The sequence below is a fragment of the Talpa occidentalis genome, unplaced genomic scaffold (genome assembly GCF_014898055.3).
Source record: "Talpa occidentalis isolate TD23 unplaced genomic scaffold, MPIMG_talOcc4v2.1 talOcc4.14, whole genome shotgun sequence".
Taxonomy (NCBI): Eukaryota; Metazoa; Chordata; class Mammalia; order Eulipotyphla; family Talpidae; genus Talpa; species Talpa occidentalis.
The window spans coordinates 1,172,437-1,200,208 of record NW_023601433.1 but is presented as its reverse complement, the minus strand read 5'-3'; the positions used below and the strand labels follow the sequence as shown (position 1 = coordinate 1,200,208).

The window sequence follows — 27,772 nt, the reverse complement described above, 5'->3', positions numbered from 1 at the left end:
GTCCACCGTGGGCCTCCCCTGCTGGAGGAGGGGAGCGGGTCCACGGCCTCCCGACTGCGGTGGGGGGCACCCGCCAGCCTGGGGGCGCCGCCTCCGCAGCAGCCTGCCTGCACAGGCACGGCTCCGTCACCCCAGAACCCTGACCAAGGCGCAGGACCCGGGAGCAGGTGAGCTGTGGGTGAGGACTGCACCTAGACCTTTGTGCGCCAAGCTCAGGGTTCGCCCATGACTCACGGCTGGTCCTGTCCGTGGTTCAGACTCCAGGCCCAGGAAGGCGACGTCAAAGTCATGAGCAACAGCGCAGGGAGGAGAGAGGGGAGGGCAGGGGAGGGGTGCGGAGGGGAGGGGAGGGCGGGAAGGCCTGGACACCCAGAAGCCCACATGCTCCCCCGTCCTGTAGGTGCTGCTGGCAGGGTGGCAGCCCTGGCACCGGGAGGCAGGTGTCCTGCTCGAGTGAGCGCGGTGGCGCTGGATGCCGCCTGCCCACTGGAGGCCACGCGCGGCAGCCGGAACGAGTGGGGCAGGGGGCGCTCCCGCCCTGAAGAGCAGATTGCCCCAAAGTGGACCTGGTGCAGCCACATTAGTGGGTGAGGGGCGCCCCGCGGGGGGAGCCGGGGCCCAGGAGCAGCTTCCCTGAGTTTGTCCCCAGAGCCTGGGATTAATCATTGAGGAGGCGCCGTCACTCCCCAGAGAAGCTTAATGATTACTTTGTGGCTGACGCGGGAAGGCGTCTGTGCCCTGACTGCGCACACGCTCGCTCGGCTGGTGCTTCAATAACCAGGACAACGAAAGGGGAAATTGCGTAATTTTGTTGTTTCCTTGACTCATGGTGCTTAGACCGGAGCCATCGCTGGGATTCGTGGTGGCTTCCCTCACTCTCCAGTGGGGAAAGAGGCTGCTGCTGTGACGACCAGTGCAGCTGGGGAGGAGGCTGGGCGAGACAGAAATGAAAAGAGAATGTGCCATCCAGCACCCCAGCGGGCACCGACGGCTGGTGGAAAGCGGCTCGGGAGGGGATGTAGGCAGGGAGAGTGATCCAAGCGGGCTTCCTGGATGAGGACGGCTTCTCATGTGGGGAAGGTGGCTCCAGGTGGGGCTCCTGGGTCAGGCCTCTTGGGGAGCCCTCTTGCCCTGCTTCTATCTTTCCCTGGAAGAGGTTGGAGTCCCTGCCCTGACCGTGGCCCTGGGCTCTGGAGAGATGACTGCGCAGAGCGGGGAGGCCCAGCCTCCTCCAACCCTGGACTCTGCCCTGAAACTCCCATCACACCAAGGAGCCGGCCACTGCGCAGCAGGTTGGCTCCAGCCTGTGCCCGCGGATCCCGCGTCCATCTGTTCCCGAGGGCGACTCATTCCCACGAACGTGAGTAGAAGAGGCCCCGGCCTCCCTGCGCAGCGTCTCCGCTTTGTTGGGGAGAACAACTTCTCTGCGCTCCCTGGTTCTTCGCTGAGGCAGCCCTGTAAATACAGGACAGATTAACAGGAGGAAAAATCCAGCCATCTGATTTGTACAGGCAGGAGCTTCTCAGAGAGGTTCAAAGAGCTGACGAAGGGCGGGCTGCCCCCTAAATCTAGGAGAACTGACAGGACAAAGACGTTCTGGTGCTGGTCACTAGCTCACTGGGCTAGGGAAGAGGAATCTCACTCACAGGAGAAGCGGCCCCACACACCTCAGCCCTTCCCTGCCGCAGGAGGACACCCTCACCCAGCGTCCAGTTCCAGCTTCTAGGAGACAGGGCGGGCCAGAGTCTCACGCTCCTCGAAGCCTCAGAGCAGCCCGATCTGGAATAACTGTGTGTCGCCTTGGCACGTGGGGCTGCCTATCCTGGGCCCGACCCTGCCCAGGGAGCTGGGCCTGCTCGGGCTCTGCTCGTGTGTGTGCACACGCGTGTGTGCGTGCGCGCGCGTGTGTGTATCTGAGTGTCTATGTTTATATATTTGTGGGGCTGGGCGTACGTGTGTGTGTATGTGTGCATGTATCTGTGTGTGTCTTTGTCTATGTAGGTGTGTGAGTTTGTATCTCTACGTGTGTGTGTGTATGTGTGCGTGGGTGTGTGTAAGTGCTCACCTGGGTTTGTCAACCTAACCAGGCTGATGTTTTGATCGAGTCGGGAGAGGGGAAGGAGGGAACAGGAGCGGGGAGCCAGGAGTGTTACTCAGGGACCTTTTTTCAGGTGAGTGAAGCCTGTGGCCTGAACACCAGCGGCACAAGCACTGGTGCGTACTGGCCCTTGTAGTCAAAAAGCCCAAAGGCAGGGCCAGCTTCGGTAGAGCTGGATGCCGGAGCCGGAATGATGCGTCAGAATGTTGTGTCTCCGTCCTTAGAGGCGGGGACGGAGAATACAAGGAAGGTGTGACTTTGTTTGAATTTGATGTCTTTGTTGAGAGAGGTCACACAGCATGTAATTCATCCCTTGAAAGTACACACTTCAGTGTTCTTAGCTACTCACAGATAGCCACGCCAGCACCGCGGTCCGTTTTAATTTTTTTAAAGACTTATTTATTTATTTATTTATACAAGCACTGGGCACAGTCGGGAGGCCGAGAGAATTCACCAGAGCCAGAGCAGGGAGCAGAGCAGGCGGACTGACGAAGTACACTGCTGAGGGGAGCAGCAGGCGGCAGGAGAGGTCTGCGCGCCATGTGGGACCCTCGCTGGCTGCCGGGGACTGAACCGGCGCAGCAGAGGCTGCGGGCAGCTTCACAGCTCAGCGCTCAACCGTGGTGCCACCAGGGGAGGCCCAGCAATCCACTTTAGAGCATTTTGTCACCCAGATAGACGCCCCATAGGCTTTAATAATAGCTCCTCTACCCCCTTGTCCCCACCTGCCTAGCCCTAAGCAATCAGGAACCTACTTTCTGTTTCTATGGCTTTTCCTGTTCTGAGGTTTCCTAAGAACGGAGTCATAATCGATGGTCTACTGCGACTGACGTCTTTCGATTAGCATCATGCTTTCAAGGTCTCCCCGCGCGCAGCACGCACCGGGATGTTATTTGAGGCCACATAATCTTCCTCCATTCAGGTGCACTGCATTTGACCTGCTCATTTGTTACTTGGTGGGCATTTCGGTTGTTCCCACTTTTTGCTTATTGTGAGTCAGTGCCGCTGGGGGTATTCTTGTGCCGGTTTCCGTGCAGACGCGTTTTCTGTTCTCCTGGAGAGCCAGGAGTAGAGTTGCCGGGTCCTACAGCCTGGGTCTCTGGGTCTGCATTCATTCTGGTTGACAAGCTGCCAGGCCGTTTTCCAAAGCAGCGTCAGCACTTTCCAGTGAGGGTTCCCATCACCCCACTTCCTCGTGGACACTTCGTATCGCTGAGCCTGTTGACGCAGCCATGCCGGTGGGTGAGCGGTGATGTCTCGTGCTTTAATGGCGCTGGGACCTCCTAAGCGCGATGGTTCTAAACTGCTGTGGGGCGTGACGACCTCTGGGGTGTCTCTCCCCAAAAAAGCCCCTTTCGGACCCATGTGTGTGCTGAGCCCGAGTCCGTCCCTCCTTCCCCGCTCTGCCTGCCCTCCGGGGGCTCGGGAGTGAGCGCAGGACGACCGCCTCCCTCTGTCTGGCCGCGGAGCGCGGTACCGGGGGTGTCAGCAGCTCCAGGCAGGGCTGCCATCCCCGCCGCGTCCCTTGCTGTCCTCTTGGCTTCTCCAGGCCCCTGGCCTGGTCCCGCCTGACTTGGGGCCCTGGCTGTCCCAGCAGAGAGCTGCCCATGGAGGACGACGCATCCAGCCGAAGAGAGGCCATCTCGCTCTCCTCCGTGGCCAACGGTCTTGAGAACATGGGCGCTGAGTTCCTGGAGAGCATGGTCTGTCCCTCACCTGCTCCCGCCCCCTGCCCTGGAGGGAGGGCCTGCCTTGTTTTCTCCCTCCACCCCCCCACCTCTGCCCCCCTTCACCTCTTTGCTGGAACTAGGAGCCCTGGGGTGGCGCCTCGCATGCGGCAGCCCGGCTCTGTCCTCACGAGGGCCTGGCTGAGGGCTGCTCTGCCCGGACAGCCCGCCTGGTGTGAAAGGCGGGAGGCCTCAACGGGGCCAGCACTGAGCTGGGACCTGAGGATGAGGAGAGCCAGTCTGTGCGCACGGGGCCCCCCCTGGGCAGCCTCAGCTTTGAGGGGCCTGAGTCTTGTCTTTCACTGGGATAGCCAGACCACCCAGAGACACCCCTTCCCACCAGCCTCCCCACACCCCTCCCCCCTGCATGACCCCAGGTGCTTCTGTCACCTGCCGGGGACCGTGTCGACGGCTGGCCTGCTTGGCACTGCCCGACCAGCCACGGCGGGTCTGAGCGCAGACCCTGGGTTCCCTGAGGGCAGCACGTGTCCAGCACCAAGCCCGGCACACAGTCAGCGCTTAACCTGCGCTGGTGGCATTCACTAAGCTGCCCTCTGACGACATCCTGGGCAAACATCCAGCCCCCTCCTAGCCCTCCCGAGCTGCCCGTGGGCCTCCCCGTGCCGGGCCTCCAGCCTGGGGCTCACGGAGGAGCCCACCTGATGGCTCTACCCTAGGAGGAAGGCCGGAGCCCCCTCAGCGACCGGAGCCCTGCAGAGGGCGGAGGCAGCCGGAGCCAGGCCAGCCAGGAACCCACAGGATGGTGAGGGGCTGGGTGGTCTGGGTGCCCAGGGGGGCACACCAAACCTTGGTTGAAGAGAGGAGCACAGGAGCTTTAGCCGAGGGAAGCCGCCATCAGGGACCCTAGCTCTACTGTGGGGCTGGTCTGGTTGAAGTTGGCTCTGGGTCCTGAAGCAGCCCAACATCCCTGCCCCCCCACTGAGCTCTGGGGCACCCGGAGGCACCTCCAGCCTCAGCTTGCAAAGCCCTAAACTGGTCTGCCCCCCCATTTTTCACGTGGAGACAAAGCCCCAGAGGGAAAGGGACCGGCCAGCCTGCCAAGGCCCCTGACCCCCAGACCCCTGGGGGCCCTCCCGGCCAGACCCTGCTGGAGGAGGCAGGAGGTGGGTGTGGGGGGAGACAGCTGGGGCAGCTCCCGTGCTGGCCTGAGGGCCCTGAGGAGGCAGCCTTTCCTCCAGGCGGACAGTGGCCACATACCCGGCCAGACGCGGCTTTTGCACTGGGCAGCGGGCATGTGACATAGAAGTCCAGGCCCTGGGGGTGAGCACAGGGCTGGCCTGAGCAAGCAGCCTGCTCAGGTTTCTGTGTGTTGGAGTCTCCTTCCTGTCCCAGCCAGGGAGGCAGGGGCACCCCTTGGGTGGAGCGGCAGAGGCAGGTGGGCGCAGAGGCCTTGGCCGTTCTCCCTTTGCCTGGGGCTGGGGTTGGCCCTGCACCCGGATACCCCACGCTGCCACTTTTTGGGGGATGTGACTGCATGGCCTCGTGCTGGAGATGGAGGAGGCCCAAGGGGGTGGGGCGGTAGGAACTGGGTGCCTGCTCTGGAGCCTGCCATCCCCTCAGGAGGAAGTTGCAGCCAGCCCTGAGAGCCAGGCACCTCTGCCGGGAGCATGCGCAGCTGTTTCGATGGATCCGCACGGGCCTGCTGTGCACTGGTGAGTGGGTCCAGCCCCCCACCCCTGCATAGCCCCCCAACACCCCTGGCCGCTCAGTCCAGGCCCTGGACTCCCCCAGGATGCTCCCTGGCAGTGAGGAGGGGAGCACAGATTTCCACATGTCCCGGGAGCCGCAGGGAGGGGTGCCCGGGGAGGGCTGACGGAGGAGGTGAGGGAAGGATGATAAAAGGTGAGAAGTCGCCCCGAGGGAGGACCTCAGGAGTGAAGGCGTAGCAGGCGGGGCAGGGCTGATAAGGCTTCACTGGGAGGGTAAAGTTCTAGGCGGAGCCCTCCGCTGCGAAGGGCGGGCAGAGGCAGGATGCTCCCTGCCATTGTGGGTGGCGTGGAGAAAGAAAGGAGACACTGGTCAAGGACAGTGGCCGGGCACCAGCCATGCGGGAGTTGGCGGGGGGGCCCTGGAAAGCCGAGACGGGGTAGAGAGCAGACGGGAGCAGGAACAGGGGTGCCCAGGAGGAACGCTGGGTGGTGTGGGTGCAGCGAAGGGCAGGGGGACAGGCGGAGTGCAGGTAAGGCCGAGGATGGTGCTGCCCGGAGGACGCGGGCAGAGCTGGGCTGCAGTGGGGGTGAGGCAGACACTAGGGCAGGCGCCCTGCAGACAAAGCTACTGAGAGCTGTTGGGTGTTCGCCAGGTGACAGTGTGGAGAAGGGGCGCGTGTCTGTGGGGAGGGGCTACGTAGCGGCTGGCAGAAGTTTCTAGAAAGAGGGCGAAGGACCAGGAGGAGCCAGTTCTGCTGTGCACAGGGCAGCCCTGGGCCAGGCAAAGGCAGGTCTGCACAGGGGGAGGCCCTCCTGGTGGGGGAGGGGAGGCGAGTACAGAAGATGCAGAGACCCCAGAGCCGGCTGGACAGAGGGCAGCAGGACAGGCCAGGCAGAGGGCAGTGGGCCACGGGCAGCCCCTCTGGCTCCTTACAGCTGCCTCTGGAAGGCCTGTCCGGGCTGGGGATTCCCCTGGCAGGGCCTCCTGGGCGCCCCCTCACCTAATCCAGCTTTGCTTCTCTCTCTCTCTTTTTTTTAAAGATTTATTTATGCATATAAGACCTGGGGTGCAGCCCAGAGGTGCAGGGGCTATCTCTGTCCAGAGACAGAGTGGGGAGCAGAACAGGCAGATCCACTGAAATCCTCTGCTGAGGGGAGCAGCGGGGAGACAGGAGGGGTCTGCTGCACCCTGTGGGGAGCTCCCTGGCCGGGGGTGGAACTCGTGCTGCAGAGGCTGTGGACGGCTTCATAGTGCTGAGACTTGACTCCTTGTGCCACCAGGGAGGCCCTTGAAGAACCCGTAGGGCTCTCCCCGCTGCCACCTGGCCGGGCCGCAAGAGCCTGGTCTTCAGCTAATGATGGCGGTGGGGCCTCTCTCAGCCCGCGTCGGGGCAACATGTGTCAGCCCCGGCTCTTTGCTGTCCTCACTGTCCCCTTGGCAGGCCTCCGCCTCGCTGCACTTGGTCTGCTGGGCCCCGAGCCCCTCTTCTCAGCCTCAGGCGTCCTTGCTGGGCGCTTCCTCCTCTGGTGCAGCTGACCGCCTGGGGTCTCGGAGGAAGGGGGTGCCTTGCCGGGGTTCTGGCCAGAGTCCTGAGGGCTTTCCGGAGGCGGCGCTCAGGCCTGTGTGGCCGCTCGAAGGGGAAAAGGCAAAGGGAAGGCAGCAGCGGGGAGAGCGGTCCCTGTGGCCTCAGCCCTGTCAGCTCAGCCTCGCCCTCCCCGGCCCGCGGGGGGCAGTGGCTCTAGGGGCCACCCCGTGGGCAGCGATCTTCAGGCCTCTGTCCTGCTCACACGGCACTAGAAGTCCTGCCTGATGGCTTCATCGCTGCCACCCCCCCTCGGGGTGACGTCCTGCCCTCCAGGCCTGGGGGAGTCGGGAGGAGCGGGGGCAGCCGCAGGGTCTGAGAGCCAGCGACCCAGTCCCTCTGCTCCCACCGCTGCAGCCTGGGCCGCCTTCCTGCTGGTCGCTTGCCTCCTGGACTTCCAGCGGGCCCTGGCGCTGTTGATCCTCTCCTCCGTGGTCCTGTCCTTCCCGGTCCACAGCCTGCTGAAGCAGCTGCTGGGGCCAAAGCTGCGGCGCTGGGCCAGGCCTCTGGGGAGCTCCCGCCTGCGCCTCTGGCTTAAGAGGTGAGTGTGCTCGCGCCAGCCATGGGGTGGGCGGGCTCTGAGTCAGCTGGGGGGCCGCAGCCTGGGTGGGGAGAGCGGGATCAGCCTTATCCCATCCCTGCGCCTGGCAGGCACGCCCCACCCTCCAGCCTCCAGGGCCCGAAGAGCTTGCCGGGTGGCCTCGAGGACGCTGTCTCTTGGTGCCTGGCACCCAGTTCCCTAGGGTCTCTCTGCGGTGACCCCCAGCTAAGGACAGGACCCAGGAGGGCCGAGGTTCAGAGCTGCCCGCCCACTGCACGGGGAGGGCCTGGTGGCGCCTCCTGACTCAGCAGGTGGGGGGCAGGGGGGGTCGCTGAGGGTATTTCTAGGTAACCCCAGGGGATTCGGGTGTGGTGAGTCACGTGCCTGGACAACAGTTTGGGCTCCGCTGGGTTTTAAAGGGGTTCCCTAGAGCCTGAAAAAGCAGGTGGCAGGGAAGGGGCCCCAGATTCCCTGAGCTGGGGAAACAGACCGGGGAATCCAGGGAAGCAAAGCCTGGAGTTGACACTGCGAAGGCCCAGGAAGGAGGAGCAGAGCCGAGGGAGGCCTCCAGGGTGCTCCCTGAGTCTGACCAGACTCCCAGCCCCAGAAAGAGGGAATAACCCCCCCAATCCCACACGGGGCCGGGGGTGTTTATTCTCAGTGGCCACAGCAGGGTGGGCATGGCCAGCGAGCCAGGAGAGGCCTAGGTCAGCAGGGGGAAGGGTGAAGCTGGACCAAGGCTGCTTGGGCCCCGGACAAGCCTGCAGGCAGAACTGGACGGGCGTGGGACGGGTGCGCTCCCCACGGCGCGCCTGTCAGCGGGCGCGGGCACACGTGCTGGCCAGTGCCGAGGGGAGGCCGAGCAGAAAAAACCCGTGAAGACAGAGTGTCCGAAAATCTCACGTTCGAAGACAACGATAAGCCCAAAGCTCTGAGCAGTCCAGACTCAGCACGAGAAGCGTGAGGAGACGCGAGCCGCGGGGCGCCCAGCCGCAGCCCGGGCAGAAGAGAAAACCTTAAAGCCCGAGGAGCAAGGATGTGGGGGAGAGCACACCTGGTCCCCAGAACACCGTCGAGCAAACAGTGGGACGGTGGAAACCACAAGCCCGTCGATCTGGAATTCTTCACCTGCCTCCAGTAAAGGAGAACCGGGGGTTTCTCAGACGGGGCTCGCAGCCTGCGCGGCAGGAGACGGGAGAGGAGACTCCTGGGAAGCTGGGGCCGCGCCGAGGAGCAGGAGCTGAGGGAGCGGCAAGGCCATCGGGGAGCACTACGCCCGTCTTCTCCCAAGCGCTCCAACATGCAGCCCGCTGAGCCAGCAAGAGTGATAATGCGGTGGCGTGAGGCTATGTTCCCCATAGAGGGGCCTCACACGGGCTGCGGGGGAGCCTGCGCGAGCCTTCCTGGGGTTTCCCCACCACAGGCGCAGAGCCTGCGGTCAAGCGGAGCCAGGGCGGGCCGAGGGAGGGATGGAAGCGTCCGCGCTAAGCAACCACTGAAAGAATACGGCCAAGCAGCCCAGCAAGCCGGGCTTTCAAAAGGACAGTCACTTGCAGAGAGTTAATCTGCAAGAAGGGAGAAAAACAGGAACAAAGGGAACAAGAACAGATGGGACCAATAGGAAATAAGTTGAAAGGTGATAGATCTAACCCCTCCTCCCGTATCAATAACCACACCAAGTGGACAGACCAAAACCCCTCCTGAACAAAGATGTATAAGTCATTAAGAAAATTTTAGAAGACCAGATGCAACAAGGTGTAAAAAGGACAACAGGCCACGAACCGGCGATGTGCATCGCAGGGCTAGGAGAAAACGCCTAAGATTCACCAGCAGGGGATGGATGGGCCGACGCACGGCCACTCTGCGGAATACTACTCTGCACTGAAGAAGAATGCATGATGGATGCGTGCAAAAACATGGATGGCTCTCCAAATAGTTACACTGACGGAAAGAAGTCGGATAGGAAAGAAAGTGCGCTGTCATTTCACGTACAGAAAATTCTAGAAAATAAAAACTAATTGAGTGACAGAAAAGAGATCATTTGTTGCCTGGGAGCAGGAGGGATCAGGCAAGAGCTACAGAGGGGCATGAAGGAAATCTGGGGGGCGAGGGTGCACTCGCTGACTGGACCGTGGGATGGTTTCCAGGTGTGCAGGTACGTCAACCCTTAGCCTATTGTACACTTACAAGTTTTTATTATGTGCCCCTCATGTCGCTACTAAAGCTATTAAAAACAGACGTGCTTTTGAATTTTGATAAAGCCACTTCACCAAGAAAAAGAGCGAGTAAAGAGACACACACGTGGTACAAGACACGGGAGAAATGGTCAGCCCGGAGCTGGGACGCTAGAGACTCGGGAGACACAGACAGAAATGGAAGATTCTGGAGCCAGCCTGCTGAGTCGGGGTCCTGGGAGGGCCTCTCCCCAGGTGGTGATGAGTGTAGAATCTGCACGGCCGAGACAGAGGACCTGGGCTAACCTCAGTTCTGCTGCTTTCTAAACTGGAGGCCGTTCAACGGGCACGTCGCCGGCTGCAGCGCCTTCCTCTCTGACGTGAGGGTGGCCTGCGGGTCTGTCAACGCCGGGCGCGGCTCCCGGCACACAACACGAGCTGTGGTGCCCAGTGCCCCAGTGGGGCTCTCAGACGCAGGCTGCCCCGGCCAGGCAGGGCTTGTCCCGCGAGGGGACACTGCTGTGAGCTCGCACCCGGGGCTTGCTCTCGTGTGTCTGCTCCACAGTCCAGACTGACAGGAGCAGACTCTGGGGAGCAGGACTGTGGGGAGCACCGGGCCCAGCTCGGCTGGCAAGGCCAGAGGCAGGGCTGAGCCAGCCCCAAGGCAGCGTGACATCTCCTGCCCCAGGTGGAGCCCAGCCCCAGGCCCCTCACTAAATGTGTCCTCTCGTTTCACCCCCTGTGGCCCTGAGAAGCGGCGGTCTTAGGCTTCATTCTCCCAAGCAGGAGACGAGGCTCTGGGAGGCTTGGAGGTCTGCCCGGGGGCTCCCCGCTCTCTCCTCCTACTGCCTTGAGCACCCCGCCCTCAAGGGGGAGACGCTGAAGGCACACCTTCTGGTCTCTCTCCCGCAGGGGTCTGGCCCTCGCGGCCCTGCTGGGCCTGGTCCTGTGGCTGGCTCTGGACACCGCCCAGCGGCCCGAGCAGCTGGTCTCCTTTGCTGGCATCTGCGTGATCCTCGGCCTCCTATTCGCCGTCTCGAAGCACCACCGCCAGGTGAGAGCAGGCCCTGGACCAGAGTGGCCTCTGAACCCCCTCCTCAGCCCCCTGCCCCCATGTTGTCAGCACCCTCCCTCAGTGTGGCCACACCTGCCCCAGGCTCCCAAGCTGCTGGGGCTCTGGCTCTGGGGTCACTGTTTGGGATCCTCACATGCAGAGGCGGCCAGGCTTAGGGATCCAGCTCCCCTCTGGAGGGCAGGGGAGCACTGAGCAGTGGGGGCAGCTGGGAGCCCCGCTGGATGGGGAGGGTCCAGCCACAACTCTGGCTCTGCCCAGGCCCCAGGCCCGTGAGCCGGCCCTGTCCTACACGGGGCTGTGGGGAGGCCTCACCCCGGCATACCCAGACTCCGGGGGCGGGGGGCACAGCCCAGACCGGCCAGCCCCATCCTCCAGACAGGCCGAGGCTTGCAGAGGCCGCTCCCCCAGCAGCCCTGCCCTCGCCCTCCCCTGGCCCCGAGGGTCTCCAAGGACTCAGCGCCCCGCTCCCCCCGGCCTTGTCTGCGGGAGCAGGTGTCCTGGCGGGCCGTGTTCTGGGGCCTCGGGCTGCAGTTTGCACTGGGACTCTTCGTCATCAGGACGGAGCAGGGATTCATCGCATTCCAGTGGCTGGGCGACCAGATCCAGGTGTGTCCGCCGGGCCCGCCGCCGGGGCCTCTGGGGGGGCACCGGACCCCAGGCCGGGCGCTCGGCTGGCGTCCCCTCCCCAAAGCTGGCCTTCCTGGGCAGGGGCTGCGCGGGAGTCCGGGCGGGGAGGCTCCCGGTACCAGGCCCGCGCGGGCGCCCCTCGGCAGGGGGCCGACACGCTTGAAAGTGTGGAAAGCCTGGGTGATGGCCTGCGTGTGACAGAACGTTCACTTGGCTGAAGTCACACTTTCTCAATTCCATTTTTAAAACTTGTGGTAATGCGTATGACACCAATTTTACTTTTTATTTTTATTTTTTACCATTTTTCGGCGTCGTTAGAGTCACTCAGACGCCGGGTAACCATCGCAATTTCCTTTGTAAAATGTAATGAGGACAACGCAGGTCAGGGGTATCCACCTCCCTCCCTCCGTCCAGGGCTCCAGTGCCTCGGGGAGGGCGGCCATGCCGCCCTGAGGGGGCCGGTCGAGAAGGCGGGTGTGCCTGACCCCGCCCCCTACTCTATAGTGGGGAGCCCTGAGGCTGGGGCCGGCAGTGACTCCTTCCGGAGCTGCAGCCATGTCTCCTGCAGAAGGGGTGGCGGAGGGCATCAAGGCCGTGAACGGGACGGGGGGGCTGTGGGCGGGAGCAAGCAGCACAGAACCACCCCGGCTCCGTGCACCTCGCTTTCCTGTTTCCTCCGTTGTCGCTTCTCTATTGTCCGAGCAACTCTCCTGTCTTTAGAGTGTACCGAAAAGGCGTCTCCTGGGGGGTGTGCGCAGAGGGACAAGGCCTGTGAATGTGACTTTGGCACTTTGCCAGGGAGCAGGGCCTGGGATTGGGGCCCTGGGGCTGGGGGCTGGGGGGCTGGGCCCAGGGGGCCAGCATCTGGGCCGACCTGCCTGAGCCAGGAGGGCCGGGGTGTCTCTGGGACTCTGTGCCCCAGGTCCCCTCCAGCTCCCTCAGTTGGTTCTCAGTGCAGGTTCTCCCCCGCCCCCCTCCCGGCCTCACCAGAGTCTGCGTCTTCTCTGCAGGTCTTCCTGAGCTACACCGAGGCCGGCTCCAGCTTCGTGTTTGGGGAGACCCTGGTCAAGGAGGTCTTTGCCTTTCAGGTCAGCTTCACTCTCGGCCCGCGGGGCCTTCAGAAGCCACTGCCCAGTTAGTGGGGTCTGAATAACCGGGCCTGGGCACAGGGCCTGTGGGTACTGCAAGCTAATGAAGCTTCGGTCTTGGGTCCTGAGGGACCGGGCAGCGTGTCCACCCCATGGTGCATTTCACTGCACATGTTCTAGAAAGACAGACAGGGAGGCCCGACCACCACCCAGGTCCGTGGGAGCTGGGGAAGCCTGGAGGGGAGGTGGTTTAAACAGGGAAGTGAGGCAGCCGCCTGGGGAGGTGGCTCTTGATGTGGACCTTCAGGACAGGATGGACAGGGACGGTGGACACAGGCGGACACATGGGCGGGACAGAAGAGGCTGGAGTGTGGAGCACATAGGGTGTGGGCAGCCAGGGCAAGGCTGCCCGATGGGCCTACAGGCGCTGGGGCCACATGTGGGCTGGGGGACAAGGCACCCGCCGAGGGGGGCTGCATCTTGGCAGCATCATCAATGCTGGTTTTGTTTCCAAGAAATGGGGCTAGTGAAGATTCTGGAGCAGGAAGGGGCTTGACTGGGCTTGGGCAGGGCGAGGCTGGAACCGGTCGTTGGTCGTCCCATCAACCGACACCAGCGCCACCGTCTCCCTCCCAAATACCAAAGCTCCTGCCTGACCACGATAATGACCTCCGCACATGCGAGCTGGCTGAGGCTGAGGCTGAGGCTGAGGCTGGGGCTGAGGCTGAGGCTGGGGCTGAGGCTGAGGCTGAGGCTGCCAGTGCATCCTCACGCAGCCTGGCGCTTCCCGGTGCAACGCCTGCTGCACCAACTCCTCCTGGCCGCAGCCACCTGCCGGGCACCGGGCACCGTGGGCCAGACAGGGCTGGAGACGCAGGCTACCGGCACCGAGATCCTTTCTCAGAACATGCGCTCCTCTCCAAGACCCTTCACACCCTCCCTCCCTGCATCACAGAAGGAACATGCATGCACGCACATGTGTGCTCACACACGCACACACATCACACACGCAACACACTCGCACAATACACACGTGCACACAGCACGACACACATATGCACACTGCAGTATACTCGCATGCACGCACGTGTGCACAGCACGACACACACATGAACATGCATGAACATTTGCCAGGCTCAGGGCTTGTCCTCAAGGTGGGGGGGGCCTGCTGGTGCCGGGTGGAAGGGAGGACCCAGCGCTTCCTGCTCTCCCTTCCCGTGAATCACGGCCCCAGTCCCAGATCTTTGGCCTGAGTCAGCCCTGGGAACTCCCCTGAGCTTGCTCAGATTTGCAGGCTCCAAGCTGCTCCTGGGTGGAGTCCCACCCACCCTGCCACAGCTGCGGCCCTGCGGCCCCTCAGCTCCCCTCCCCAGCCGAGCGCAGCTACGTGGCGGTCCTCCCGGCAGTGTCGTCCTGATGAGTCACCCACCTTGGCTCCAGCTTCGTCTGGAAACTTTCCGCCCACAGCGCCGCACCCTAGCTCTGCATCCCCACTCGTGGGCTGGGTGGGGCTGCTCCGCTCACTCCCTGGGGAGCCCCTGGGGAGAAGGGATGCCTTTTCCATCTCCCAGGGTCTCTGGGTGTCTGCCTGATGCAGCCTCTGGGCGCCAGGACTAAATTTATTTGGGGAAAGCTGAAATAGGGAATGATGGGAAGATGGCCTTGGATTTATTTTTGTTTTTGTTTAATTTTTTTTAAAGATTTATTTATTTATGCATACAAGAGCTGGGGCACAGGCCAGAGGCTTGGGGGGTGAGCGGATTCATCAGAGACAGAGCGGGGAGCAGAACAGGCAGATTGACCGAAGGACACTGCTGAGGGGAGCAGCGGGCGGCAGGAGAGGTCTGCGCGCCATGTGGGTTGCTCCCTGGCCAGCCGGAATTGAACTCGTGCTGCAGAGGCTGTGGATTGCTTCATAGGTTGCATTTTAACCCTTGCACCACCAGGGAGGCCCTGGCCTTGGATTTAGAATCTCACAATTAAGGGGTCACCAGTTCCTTGATGAGCATGACCTCAGGGCGGGCACGGGGAGTGAGGGGAGACTGGGCGTGTGCTGAACGGAGAGGCCCATGGGAGGTTCCCCTCATGACCAGTGAGGCCGTGACCCTCCCACAGGGGCCCAGTGACTGGGAAGCGTCGGGCGGCAGGCGCTCCAGAGGCATGTCGGGGGTGTTGGTCTTCATCTCTTCGGCTTGTCTGTGATTTTGGGGGATCACGGCAGCGGGCACTTGTGAAGATCTTCCAGCTTGGGGTTTTGGGGTTTGTCGTGGCCTGGTGGTGACAGGCTCTGTCTGTGGAACTTGGGGGCCAGGGACGTGATTGGAGCTCAGCCTCTGGGGGAGAGGTGGCGGCAGGGCCCTGTCCTGGCCTCTGGCCTGCCTGCGGGCCGGTTCCCACTGGAAAGGGCCTTGCCTGGGGGGTGGCTGTCTCTGTGGTGTCCACACGGCCCCAGGAGTGTCTGGAGAGGCTGAATTCTCAGGCCCAGCCAGACCTGCTGCGCCCGAGCCCTAGGGGGCCCCGGCTGTGCCTTTCGACAAAGCCTGGGTGTGTGGCCAGTCGGGAGCCAACGGTGAGGGCACTGGCGGGGCACTGGAAGCCCCTCTCCGCTGAGCTGTGGGTGAGCTGCGTGCCCAGAGGAAGCGGCCCTGGGCCCTACTGGGGCTGCCCTGCGCTCAGGCGCTGCCCTGGAGCGTGGGTGCTGTCCTGGCACTGCGTGCCCACTGCACAGGCAGGGAAGCAGCTGGGCAGGAGGCCAGGCGCTACCCAGCACAGGCCTCAGGTGTGGGGAGGGAGAGCACGGCAGCCTTGGAGGGGACGGGGGCTCCAGGGGAACCCCTGTGGCTTCATGCACGACTTCAGAGCCAGTGCGTCCTGGCCCTCCTGGGCTCTCCCAGGCCCTGCCCAGCACCCGGGCCCCCTGCGCTAGCCCCGCCCCTGCGCTAGCCCCGCCCCTCGCTCACCCCGCCCCCTGTGCTAGCTCCGCCCCTTGATTGCCCCGTTCTAGCCCAGCCCCTGCTGTAGCCCGTCCCTTGCTCACCCCGCCCCCTGCTCTAGCCCCGCCCCTCTCTTAGCCCCGCCCCTGCTGTAGCTCCACCCCTGTGCTCGCCCCGCCCCCGCTCCAGTCCCGCCCCCGCTCCAGCCCCGCCCCCGCTCCAGCCCTGCTCCAGCCCCTCCCCCACTCCAGCCCCGCCCCGCTCCAGCCCCGCCCCGCTCCAGCCCCGCCCTGCTCCAGCCCCGCCCCACTCCAGCCCGCCCGCTCCAGCCACGCCCCGCTCCAGCCCCGCCCCGCTCCAGCCACGCCCCGCTCCAGCCCCTCCCCCGCTCCAGCCCCGCCCCGCTCCAGCCCCCCCGCCCCGCCCCGCTCCAGCCCCGCCCCGCTCCAGCCCCACCTGCCTGCCCCCAGGTGCTGCCCATCATCGTCTTCTTCAGCTGCGTCATGTCGGTTCTCTACTACGTGGGCCTCATGCAGTGGGTCATCCTCAAGGTGAGTCCTGGCCGACCCCGCGGGACCCGCCGGGCCTCCCCTCCCGACGGGCCGCCCGGACAGCCCAGCCGCCGGCGCTCGGGCTCGACCCCGGGGACACGCGCGGCGCCCCCTGGGCTGCGGGGCGGGCGCTGCAGAGCTGAGGCGCCTTGAGCAGCGGCCAGGCGGGCAGCCAGGGCGGGCAGCCAGGGCGGGGGGCTCAGGGCGGGGGGCTCAGGGCGGGCAGCCAGGGCGGGGGCTCAGGGCGGGGGGCTCAGGGCGGGCAGCCAGGGCTGGGGGCTCAGGGCGGGCAGCCAGGCGGGGAGCCAGGGCGGGGGGCTCAGGGTGGGCAGCCAGGGCGGGGGGCTCAGGGCGGGGGGCTCAGGGCGGGGGGCTCAAGGCGGGCAGCTCAGGGCGGGCAGCCAGGCGGGGAGCCAGGGCGGGGGGCTCAGGGCGGGGGGCTCAGGGCGGGCAGCCAGGCAGGGAGCCAGGGCGGGGGGCGCACACCCAGAGGCTTGCGGCCTGGGCAGGGCCGCCAGGCCAGACGCAGCGGGGGCGATGCCCGGTGTGTGCCCGGTGCGTGCGTCAGGCCTGCGGCCTAGCCGGGCAGGAGGAGGCGCCGGCCTGGGGCGAGGCCGGGCCTCAGCGCAGAGAGCGGGAGTCCAGCGCGGGGCTCCAGGAATGCAAACCCGCCTCCCCCGCGGGGCACCAGGCTGGTGACTGCTGCGGCCCGGGCCCTGGGCTGAGGTGGCAGCGCCAGGCCACGACTCCCGCTCCCCAGAAGGGCGGGAGGGAGCAGGCCCAGGCCTGGGGGGGCGGGGTGTGTGCTGGGGCAGCCGTTGGGGGGCAGGACGAGGGACAGGGCCCTGGGCGCTGCGCCGGGGAGGTTCCGGGGAAGCCGTCCATCGTGCCTGGAGGACCAACTTCCCCGCCTTCCCGCAGGGCTGGGCTGCTGGGCATCTCCTCAGCGCGGGTGGGGAGGGACCCGCGGGCGGCCCCGGGAGCCAGGCGAGACCCCGGGCTCAGCGGGCGAGTGCGCCGGTCACGTCCCAGTGGACAGTGACTCCAGTGCGTTGACCGGGTCTCCGCGGGGACGGGAGCACGTTCGGGGCGCTGCTCTCGGAGGTGGGGGCTCAGGCAGGGCGCGCCCCGCTGAGGGAGGTGCGGCAGGGAGGCTGGGTGGACCCAGGAGATGCGGGGGTCCTGCTCGGGCTGGGAGCCCAGAGGAAGGTGCTGAGGTCCCGGGGCCGCTCCCTTCCTCCCTGACGGGGCGTCCGCGCACCCCTCTTCCTCCCAGATCGCCTGGCTGATGCAGGTGACCATGGGCACCACGGCCACAGAGACGCTGAGTGTGGCTGGAAACATCTTCGTGAGCCAGGTGGGTGCCGCGCCGCCGGAGGTGGGCGCCCTGGGTCCCTCCCCTCAGACTCAACTGGCAGCGGAGTCTTTGAAACCTCTGCCCGGAGTTGCCAAGGTCGCCGCCCGGGGGGCGCTCCGTATGCGGTGGCTGGTGCCAGGCGCGCTGTCCTGCGGCTCGGCCGCTCTTGCCTCATGCTCTTCAAGGGCCGCGCGTGCCGTAGGAAGCCCTGCTTTCTCCTCTGCTGCCCGCGGAAACGGGGGCTCACCGCGGGGGGACTTGGCTGCTGTCCCCCAAGAAAAGCCAGGCATTCTGTGCCCCCCTTTCCAAGGATGCATTCTCCCCGGCAGACACGTCTTGAGTGAGTGTCAGCCCTGACCTCACAAAGGCGCTGGGACTCAGGGGACGGACGGCCCATCTGCCCCACATCTGGGTCGGTGAGAGACACCGGAGAAGACCCTTCGACGGGACCTTCCGGAACCCTTGGGTCTTTTTGCCGTGACGCAGATGCGTTCGTGTCACGCTGTGGGTTTGCTCTGTGTTTTGCTTAGCCGATTAGACAGGTGTGCCGTCACACCTGCCGTCAGGCCCAGCATCCACCGTGGTCGGGACGGTCAAGCCGAGGCCGTGGGAAAGCGCCGAAGGACACGTTGGACCATGTGCCCCATGGTTTTCACTGAGAAAACAGGCCCCAGGCCTCGGCCTCCTGCTCCGCTTGCCGCCCGTCTCCCGCCTGCAGCCCCACCCCCACTGCTCTGCCCTCCACCCCCTCCGGGTTCCCCTCCCACCCCGGCTTGGGGGTCCTCCCCTTCCAAGCTTAGATCTGCGGGGGCCTTGGGGCAGGGTGGGGCCCCCAGACCACAGAGTGGGCTCTCAGCTCCAGGGCCCCTCTGCCGAGGCCTCGCCAGCCACTCAGTTTCCAACGCCCCCAACTGCCAGCCGCTGCCCCTCGGCCTCCCGTCACCCAGTCACCACTGCCTGCAGTTACACGTTCCCTGGGCTCCTTGCGACGCCCCTCCCCTGCCCCGCCCCAGGCCTTCAGCTCCTCCAGGGCGGGGGCTTCTCCCACTTGCCCCAGGAGCCCCGTTCTGCAGAGCAGCCACTAACTGCCGAGTGACCCACCCCTGCCCAGGCCCCGCAGGGCCCCCGGCCCCAGGGCTGCAGCAACTCCACTTCCCGCCCCCTGGCGCGAACAGAAGGAATCCCTCCCACCCACGGCCCTCCAGAACCTGGACGGAGGAGCGGTGACCTCTGGCTTGGTGGGCGGGTGGCCGCAGGAGGCCAGGCCACACGCTGGCTGAGGGGGAGGGCTGGGTCTAGCCCACGCTCACCGCACCCGCTGACCTCCTGCCCAGGGTCCCCAGCCACCCTTGACCTGCCCGCCCTGGGGGCGCCGCTGACCAAAGGCTTTGGTTCACCTGCAGACCGAGGCCCCCCTGCTGATCCGGCCCTACCTGGCAGACATGACGCTGTCCGAAATCCACGTGGTCATGACCGGAGGCTACTCCACCATCGCCGGCAGCCTGCTGGGCGCCTACATCTCCTTTGGGGTATGTCACCCCCTGTTGAAAACTGAGAACTTGAAGCTCACCTGTGGTAGCACCCCCACCCTGGCTCCCCACAAGAGCAACCCAAGGGCCCCTCATCCTGAGCCCGATGCTGGGTGGTGGGAGGCGGCGGCACCAGGCCAGGCGGGCAGCAGCTGGACCATTCGTCTCCTTGCATGACTGGGGGGCAGCGGTTCCCATCTGCCAAGAGGCCGCCCAGGCAGAGTGGCAGGTGCTTGAATAGCCCATTTACAGGTGAGGAAACTGAGGTTCAGGGAGGAAATGGGATCCCCAAGGCAGGAATTGCGCCCCAAGCTTGGGGCCCCCTGAGATGTGTCCTGTTCCTGCCCCCCCCGCCCACCCTGGGGAGAAGGGCCTGCAGCGAGTGGACGCCTCAGTCGGCCCTGCAGTGACCACTCCCCTCCTGCGCCGCCCTGGGCTTCTTTGTGCCGTCACCTGAGACCGTTGAACCCTCTTAGTTTTTTCAAAGTCGTCAAAGAAATTCATGCTTCTTGCAAAAGTGAATGAAGTGAAAAAGCAAAACCACCTCCACTCCTTCTGCCGGGGAAACCGCGTCTGGCTGTGTGGAATGGGGTCTTCCAGCCCAGCCTCACCTGGGACTTGTGAAAGGGGAAATTCTTGCGCCCCACCCTGACCTGCTGAACCCAAAACTCAGGGCAGGGGCCCAGAGCACACCATGTCCAGCCTTCCAGATGCTTCCTTTGCCCACTCAATTTGGGAGCCACTGACATGTGTCACCTCAGATCTTCCCCTAAGCACCTGAACCTGCAGACACACACACCGGCTTCGCTGCTCATGAGGTCATTCCAGCCAGATATTTCTGCAACTTGCCCTTGTAGAATTCTGGAGGTGACATAAGGTCCAGAAGGACAAAGAGAAAGTCCGACAGAGCTGATGGGCTCGAGGGAGCCCTGTGTGAGGCAGCTGTGGTTGTAAAACGTGTAAATGGCCCATCAGCAGGGAACAGGGAACCACCCATAAAAAGAGCCAGGCTCACTGGTGCTGGGTCAACAGTCCTGAGTGCTGCTTCGGCTCTGGTGATCGCCCCGCCCCCAGCGGAGCTCACCCTCGCTTTCCTGTAACCTCTTGGGAAAACATCGGCCAGTCACCTTCCAAATACCCCTTCCCTCTGGTCCCATCAGGAAGAGCGTGAGACACAGGTATTCTCACAAAAGGCCTCCCAGGGCAAATTCCGGCAGGAGCGGTCACCGTAAAGCAGCCGCCTGGAGGGAGGTGGACAGGCCGGCCAAGTCCAGGCCCACGCCCGGCTCCCCTCCCAGCCTGGGAGCCCGGAGTGGCTTTGGGCTGAACACAGAAGGACCCCGCCCCTCTCCACGTCTGCCAAATGCTCAGCCCCCTCCCCTGCCCTGGCCAGTCCGGCCGCTGGCCGGGGCCTCCAGCCCCAGGGCCCCCGCACCCACGCCCTTTGGCTCTGCAGAGGCCGCCAGGGTCAGCCTGGCCTCAAGCTGGGCTCCTTCCTCGGAGCCCCCGATGAAGAGCACCTCCCAGGCCTCCCTCCCGCCTCCCTCCTCCCCGGGTCCTTCCCTCCGTCCCAGCCCTGGGGACCGGCCTCTGGCTCCAGAGAAGCTCCCTTCTGCCCCCACCTGGCCCTGGGCAGCCCTGCAGCAGCCCGGGGCTCACCCCGCTCCTCCCCTCCCACCCGGCCCCCCCTTCCTCCAGGCAGCCCCTCCTGGTGTTCTCAGCCCTGCCCTCAGCAGCGACACATTTTCCCAGGACGTTTGTGCCGGGGCCGTGGGTGGAAAGATGATATTTTAGCTAGATTGGGTTAAACCAAATGCCTTATGAAAATTTAACCTTTTTGCTTTAACTCTGTAATCGGCGGCCGGAAACCGCACAGGCGCAGGCCTGGCTCTCCCCGCGTTGGCCGGGACCCCGCCCCGGAGACCGGCCCCTGGTGTCTGGGCTCCCCGCGACGGGATCTCTCCCTGGGAGCCCCGCAGACGTCTGCCTTTCCACCCGCCTCCCAAACGCGCGCCAGCTCTCTCCGCCCAGCCCTGCCCTCCCGGCCCTGCTCTGGCTCAGGGGCTCTGTGAGAGGCGACGGGCAGGGGCCGGATCGGGTCTGTGGGGCCCTGTGCAGGCCGGGGGGGGGCGGGGGTCGTCCTCTGCTCGGTCTCCCTGTCTGGGATGCAGGCAGGACAGCCGACCCCTTCCCGCAGGCTCAGGGTCAAGGGCAGCACCCACAGCAAGCACTCAGCGCAGGCGCCAGTGGCAGCTCCTTCCCGGCCTGGAGCGCGTCCGTGTCACATGGGGCTGGCGTGTGCTGTGCCGTGGTGGGGACCTCGTTTCTTCCTCAGAGAGGCGCCTTTGAGAAGGCAAGCGGCGGTCGCTGACCCCCTCCCTCTCCGCCCGAGACACTGTCGGGCAGAGGCCAGAGGGCGTCGTGGGGCCAGAGTGGTCCCTGAAGCACAAAGGCTAGTGCAGGCCTCCTGGCGGCAGGGCTGAGAGCAGCAGCGGGGCGGGAGGGCAGGGGTGAGGCTGTGGACATCCCCAGGCCACCCAGAGGCCCGTGGCCAGGAAGGCGGCCCAGCAGGGTGTGTGCTGCTGGGCCTCCCGTTCACAGTCACCTCCATGCGGGAGGGAGGGGAAGTCCTGGTGGCCGGAGGAGAAATCCCAAGATGCCAGCTGTGGCAGGGTCCCCCGGAACGAGGCCAGGCAGGTCCCACGAGGAGCTGGGCCAGTGTTCAGGGCTGCTGGCCGTGTCTAAGGGGCCTCCGCTGAGCTCTGAAAAGAAGCATGTGGGGGCTGAGAACAGAAGAGGGACAGCAGGCGGGTCTCAGAGTCCTGGAGCTTCTAGAGCGCGGCTGGGGGGCACGGCCCAGGTGTTGGGAGGCCGCTTCTCCTGAGTTGTCTGGCTTGCCTGGCCATGGTGAGTGCCAAGGAGGCAACCCCCCCCCAGAGGGAGGGCCCTCCTGCCCAGCAGGGCTGTGAGCTTTGTCACAAGCCCTCAGAGCCAGCACTGGAGTCGGAGGCCCAAGGCAGGGGGTTCAGGAGAAGGGAAGACCTTGAACTTGGGGCCCAGATGCTTCGGGTCTAGTCCTCCTCCTCTGTCTCGGGCAGGTCCTAGGTGAAGCCTTTGGGCCTCGGTCTGCTCGCCTGTGGAGCGGACGGTTTGCCCCAGGTATTGCTCCGGCCACTCACCCCGGCTGTTGCCCCGGCTACTTGCACAAGTTCCGAAGGGAACGTGTGGTCTGTGCCCGCAGCCGGTGACTCTGCACACGAGGGCCTTCTTGTTACAGATAGTGACACTGATGACAGTGACCCGCGGGGCAGGCACACCGGCCCCAGCTTCCCTCCACCGTCTCCCCCGACCGCATTCTCACTCTGCAGATCGACGCGGCCTCCCTGATCGCAGCCTCTGTGATGGCCGCCCCCTGCGCCCTGGCCCTCTCCAAGCTGGTCTACCCGGAGGTGGAGGCGTCCAGGTTCAAGAGCGAGGAAGGAGTGAAACTCTCCTACGGGTGAGCAGCGCCGGGCGCTGGGGCGGGACTCCCAGGGGTCCTGTTCCTGTAGACACGTTGAAAGGCAGCACTTTGGACCCACGTGCTTGGGAATCCAAGGGCCCCAGCCTCAGCAATGTGAAGGCCGCCCTGGGGAGCGGGTGTCAACCGCAGGGCCACTGGAGATGCTCTAGAGTCACTTTTTAAAAATAAAAAATAACCAGGTGACTTTAGGAAAAGATCTTATTTGGCACAATATACCCCAAATATTATCATTTCAACTCGTAGTCAATATGAAAAATTATCCAAGAGTATCTCGCACCCTCTTGTTTGTGCCGAGTCACGAGAGTCCTAACAATCCCTTGGCTCCGACAACAGAGAGGCTCAGAACCTCCTGGAAGCAGCCAGCAGTGGGGCCGCCATCTCTGTGAAGGTCGTTGCCAACATCGCGGCCAACCTGATCGCCTTCCTGGCCGTGCTGGCCTTCATCAACGCCGCCCTTGCCTGGCTGGGCAACATGGTGGACATCCAGGGGCTCAGCTTCCAGGTCTGGGGCCAGGCCCATGGGGCTAGGAGGGGCCGGGGCCTGGTGGGGTTCCCAGCCTGGGCAGCTCCGGTGCCAGCAGCCCTCTCACCTGGTACCAGCTCCTCTGCTCCTACATCCTGCGGCCTGTGGCCTTTCTGATGGGCGTGGCCTGGGAGGACTGCCCAGTGGTGGCCGAGCTGCTGGGCATCAAGCTCTTCCTGAACGAGTTCGTGGCCTATCAGGAGCTCTCCCAGTACAAGCAGCGCCGGCTGGCGGGAGCCGAGGAGTGGCTGGGTGGAAAGAAGCAGTGGATCTCCGTGAGTGTGCCCATCCCCGCCCTGCGGCAGCCACGCCCAAGACACCAGGGCGATGCGCGCCCTCTCCCTGGCAGGCCGGGTGGTCCTGGCTTCGCTGCTTTCTGGGGGGCTCAGGGAAGGCAAGTGGGAGGGAGCTTGGTTCAGGACAGGGAGCCGGACACCAGCTGCCATCCGGCGTGGCCTTGGGGACCACACTCGTCTCTCCTGGTGAAGAACTGGGGTGGTGCCTGCGTGACTCTCTCCAGAGGTAGATGCGGGGTTCAATGAGGCGGGGAGCTGGAGAGAGAGAGTGGGAGAGAAAGAGCCACAGAGAGCGAGGGAGGGAGAGTTGGCATTCACGAACAGTGTGCTGGACTCTGTCTGGATTGGCTCTTTCTGTTAAAATTTCCTTCAAAGAGCTACAAAGGCCCAGAAGATGCATCTTCCTGAAGGAATCAAAGCCGTCACGTTGGAGCCGGGTCTCCTGGCGGGCTGGTGGAGGGGGTGGCCTGCTCCGGTCTCAGGACGCGTTGTCTGGCTGGGGTCCTGGGTGCAGGCCCTGAGTGGCTGCCGACCCATCCTGGGCCGGACCCGAAGACGCGGGGCTGAGCACAGGGGCCCAGTCGGCCGTACCCCATAGACACGCGCCCACCACAGCCCCCGTGGGGCATGGAAACAAGTGAGGAACTATAGACACTCTAGAAACGAAATGGAGCGAGGACCCGCCCTCACGCCCTGAGTCAGAACGCGGCTGTCAGGCCCAAGTTTGCAGCCCCGCAGAGCCACCGCCGTCTTTATCTTGTCTTTATTCAAACACGCAGCAGCCTGTTGTCCAACACAGCAAGGTGGCCAGTGTCCACTTACTCATGGAAGCTCTCGAAACTAAATTCAGTTTTTTATTTCTTTAGAAAATGTAAACTGTCCATGTAACATTGCTGAGAACGCGCCCACCACCCGTCTTCCCACCGCCCTAAAACAGCAGCTCTGCGCTGCCCGAGTCCTTTTATTCTCCCTGAAGGAGCCGTGTCGCGGGCTCTGCAGGCGACACTGACCACAGGAAGCGGCCTTGGCCGTGGTGACCAGCCCCCCCGCGGGCTGTTAACCCCGTTATTCTCTCTCCCACCAGTGGGCGGGCTTCCCCCAGCGCCCAGCGTCCCAGATTCGGGCTGAGTCATAGGCAGGAGGCCCCGGGGGCCAGGAGCTTCCCCAGGGGGCTGCCTCTGAGGAGACAGAGTCTCCCGACTTCTCACGCTCCTGGTCTCAGCGAGCATGTCCTGGGTTACTGGGAACGTCTCGTGGAATATTTTCTCTCGTCTGAGTTGCAAAGGTGCCTTGGCTGCAGGGGGGCACGTGCCCCAGCCCAGGGTGGGCTCCATGCTGCTCCCCGCTGAAGGCCCACTCCTGCCCCCACCTGGCCGCACACCCCGAGGTGCTCTCCGCAGTAAACAGAAGCAGAGACCATGTCGGAGGGAGGGTGTTTGCCCGAGCGCTCCGGGATCAGAGCGCAGTAGGGTCCACAAGGCCCGGGCGGGCGGGGCCCCCGCTGGCCATCAGGACAAGGGGCCTGAAGGTGGATGAGGGGCTGCAGTGGGGGGTGAGGCAGCCAGTGCTCGAGGGGGGTCTCCTGCAGGCCTGCGGAGGGGCCGCAGCCTGTGTGAAGAGGCCAAAGGCGCGTGGGAGTGGGAAGCATCAAGGCCGGGGTGCTGGTGGTGTGGGGCCCCGCGGGTAGCCCCTGCGGGAAGCCCCTCCTCCCGTCCTGTCTTTCAGGTCAGAGCAGAAACCCTCACGACCTTTGCCCTCTGTGGATTTGCCAACTTCAGCTCCATCGGCATCATGCTGGGAGGCCTGAGTGAGTCCCGTGGGGGCCGTCCCAGGGTCCTGGTGTCGGGGCTCGGGCTCTGGGCCTGATGCTGAGCCCCTGCAGGGGCCCAGCTGTGCAGTCGGCCTGGTGAGGCCTGAGCGAGATGGCCGAGGCACCTCCAGCCTGGGAGTCCGGGTTTTCTCTGTTGCTAGGTGGCTCGGAGCGGGGCGGGGGGTGGACCTCGGCTGTGTGGGCTCAGAGGTCTGGGCTGGGGGTGACAGACAGTATTGGCCTGGCCCCGGAGGCTGCGTGGCCAGTTTCCACACTCCCAGGCAGGCGGCCCTGGAAGGGAGCCTCTGCCCTCAGCTCCTCGCCACCAAAACTCCACCTGCAGTCCTGCCTGCCAGCTTCCTCGCCCCCCTAACCGGGAGAGCAGCGGGGTCTTGGAGAAGTGGCGTGAGGGCCAGACCACTCAGCTAGCAAGCGTCTGGCCCGGCCTGCCTGACCCCACACACTCCTTTCCTACATCTGCCACCTGGGGGCGTGTGGGGTGCACCCCAGGGCCTGGGCCAGGCCCAGGAGGACTCCCATCTCAGCAAGCAGCCCGGAGCACGCAGGCCCGTTGACCGCCCACGGAGGGTGGGGAGTCCCTGATGCAGCCAGGGGTGCCAGCTTCCCAGCCCAAGCCCTCTGTCCCTGCAGTCTCCATGGCCCCCCAACGGAAGGGTGACTTCTCTCGGATCGTGCTCCGGGCACTCCTCACGGGTGCCTGTGTGTCCCTGGCGAACGCTTGTGTCGCAGGTGAGTGCAGGCCCGGGAGTCCAGGCCGCCCCTCACCCCGCCCCCGTCTTCCAGCTACCCCTACCCAGGCCAGGTGCTGGGTCCCGGAGGGCTCTGGGGTGCCCTGCCTGCCAGCTGCTTCCCTGCACAGGCATCCTCTACGTTCCGCGGGGCCCCGAGGTGGACTGCGCCTCCCTCCTCAACCAGACCCTGAGCAGCAGCAGCTTCGAGGTGTACCAGTGCTGCCGCCAGCTCTTCCAGAGGTGAGCGGGCCGATGCTGCGCCACGCGGGGGGTGGGGGTACAGCTCCAGCTGACGTGGCCAGGGAGGAGTACGTGGGGTTGGCAGACCCACCTGGGGAAGGGAGGTTGCACCAGAGACACGGAGCGACTCCCGGGCTGCACAGCCTTGAGAGGCGGGGGCAGGCCCGGTGCGCGACGGCCGCTGTGTTTCTTTCCAGCCCCAGCCCTGAGCTCACCCCAGTGGCCCTGGCCAACTGCTGTCGGTTCTACAATCACACAGTCTGTCCGTAGTCAGGCCCGCGGCTGCCTTCCCCAGGACGAGGCCACCTGCCCTCTCGCTCCGGACGTCTAAGGCTCGGCACACCCCGTCACCAGCCGGGGTGGTGGGTGAATGGACAGAGCGAGTGGGTGCTCCGTGAGAGACACCCCTCGCCTGCTCCCCATTCCTGCCTCCTCAAATGTGAATCCTCAGGGGCCCCTTTGCCGCCTCCTCTCTCTACTTATCCCAGCAGCAGCCCAGTCTTCTGTCCCTCCCGCCCTTGGTTCTGCCCCTGCACCCTGTGCTTCTGGGCCCAGCCACCTCGTCTGGGCGCTGGAAGTTTGCTGGTGCTTTTGCCCATGGACGCCCCCAACTACTCACAGACCCCCACCCACACTCGTGGGGGGCAGACGTCTCAGCGTCAGCGGCTTGGGAAGGCCGGGCCTGGTTGGCCAGATGGGGCTGCCGTTTCTGACTGTGAACTGCTGGATGGGATTGCAGGGGGTTACATAAATCAGGTTTCTTGAAATGGGTGGATTCTGGCCCTTTGGTGTTTAGTGTAATAACTACACACAAGATTTATTATTTTAACTTAAGCCCTGGGGGGGTGGGGTGGGAGTCCGGTGAGGAGCCCCTTTCAGTCACGTGATTGCGAAGGACGGGCCCGTCTGGAGAAGGCAGCACAGGCTACCCGGGAGCGTGTCGGACGCAGGCCCCGCCCTCCCCTGCTCCTGCCGGGCCAAGTGAGTGGACTGGGCCCCGGCGTGGAAAGGCCTGGACACACAGAGCAGGGGGCGGTGCCTCTCCCGGACAGACGGGCTGAGCACAGACAGGAGGAGCCGCCAGAGTGCTGCCCGGGGGAGGCGGGAAGGTGCGCTCCGCAGGCAGAGGTCACGGCCGTGAGCCCTGGGCCTGAGACCCTGATAGCGGCCCTCGCCGGGTCCAAGCCTCTCTTTCTCCTCCCGCCTGCCGCACGGGTGAGGAGGCCCCGGAACACCACACATGTGTGCCCCACATGGGGGTCCACGCTGTTGAACCCCTTTCCCCGACCCGTCCCAAACCACGTTTGTGCATAAGACAATAGAAGCGAGTCGCAGGGGAAGGGAAGGCATCATCATGACAAGGGCCTATGGGCCCCTCAGGACAGTTGGGCAACTGGCCCTCCCGAGGGGCTGGGGATTCCTGGGAACCGAAGGCCATGAAGCCTGGCGCGGTGGGACCTGCGTCCTCCAACAGGTATATCCACACCACCCCAGTGCCCAGGAGTGCGGCCTTCTCTGGCAGGCCTGAGAGAGACTAGGGTAAGGATGTGGCAGCAAGTGTAGCAGCACCAGGTGGGTCCTGAGCCCCATGACCCCGATGCTGCCAAAGGACAGGCAGGCGGACACCCACAGGCGCAGGACGGCTGCGCAAGGAGGGGTGTGCCTGGGGCGTCGG

At 64.6% G+C, this 27,772-nt stretch overlaps 1 protein-coding gene across 1 annotated transcript; it reads left to right on the top strand.

Annotated features, from left to right (window-relative positions):
- Positions 1-1,303: 1,303 nt before the first annotated feature.
- Positions 1,304-26,862, top strand: SLC28A1 (solute carrier family 28 member 1). The gene is made up of 18 exons (XM_037509932.2): positions 1,304-1,360; positions 3,696-3,801; positions 4,503-4,588; positions 5,407-5,498; positions 7,436-7,619; positions 10,706-10,847; positions 11,361-11,474; positions 12,506-12,583; positions 15,987-16,067; positions 17,344-17,424; positions 18,828-18,953; positions 22,322-22,452; positions 22,810-22,978; positions 23,077-23,274; positions 25,021-25,102; positions 25,757-25,855; positions 25,986-26,097; positions 26,295-26,862. The coding sequence occupies exons 2-18, from the start codon at positions 3,706-3,708 to the stop codon at positions 26,365-26,367; spliced, it is 1,944 nt and encodes a 647-aa protein (XP_037365829.1). The 5' UTR covers positions 1,304-1,360; positions 3,696-3,705; the 3' UTR covers positions 26,368-26,862.
- The last annotated feature ends 910 nt before the right edge of the window (positions 26,863-27,772 follow it).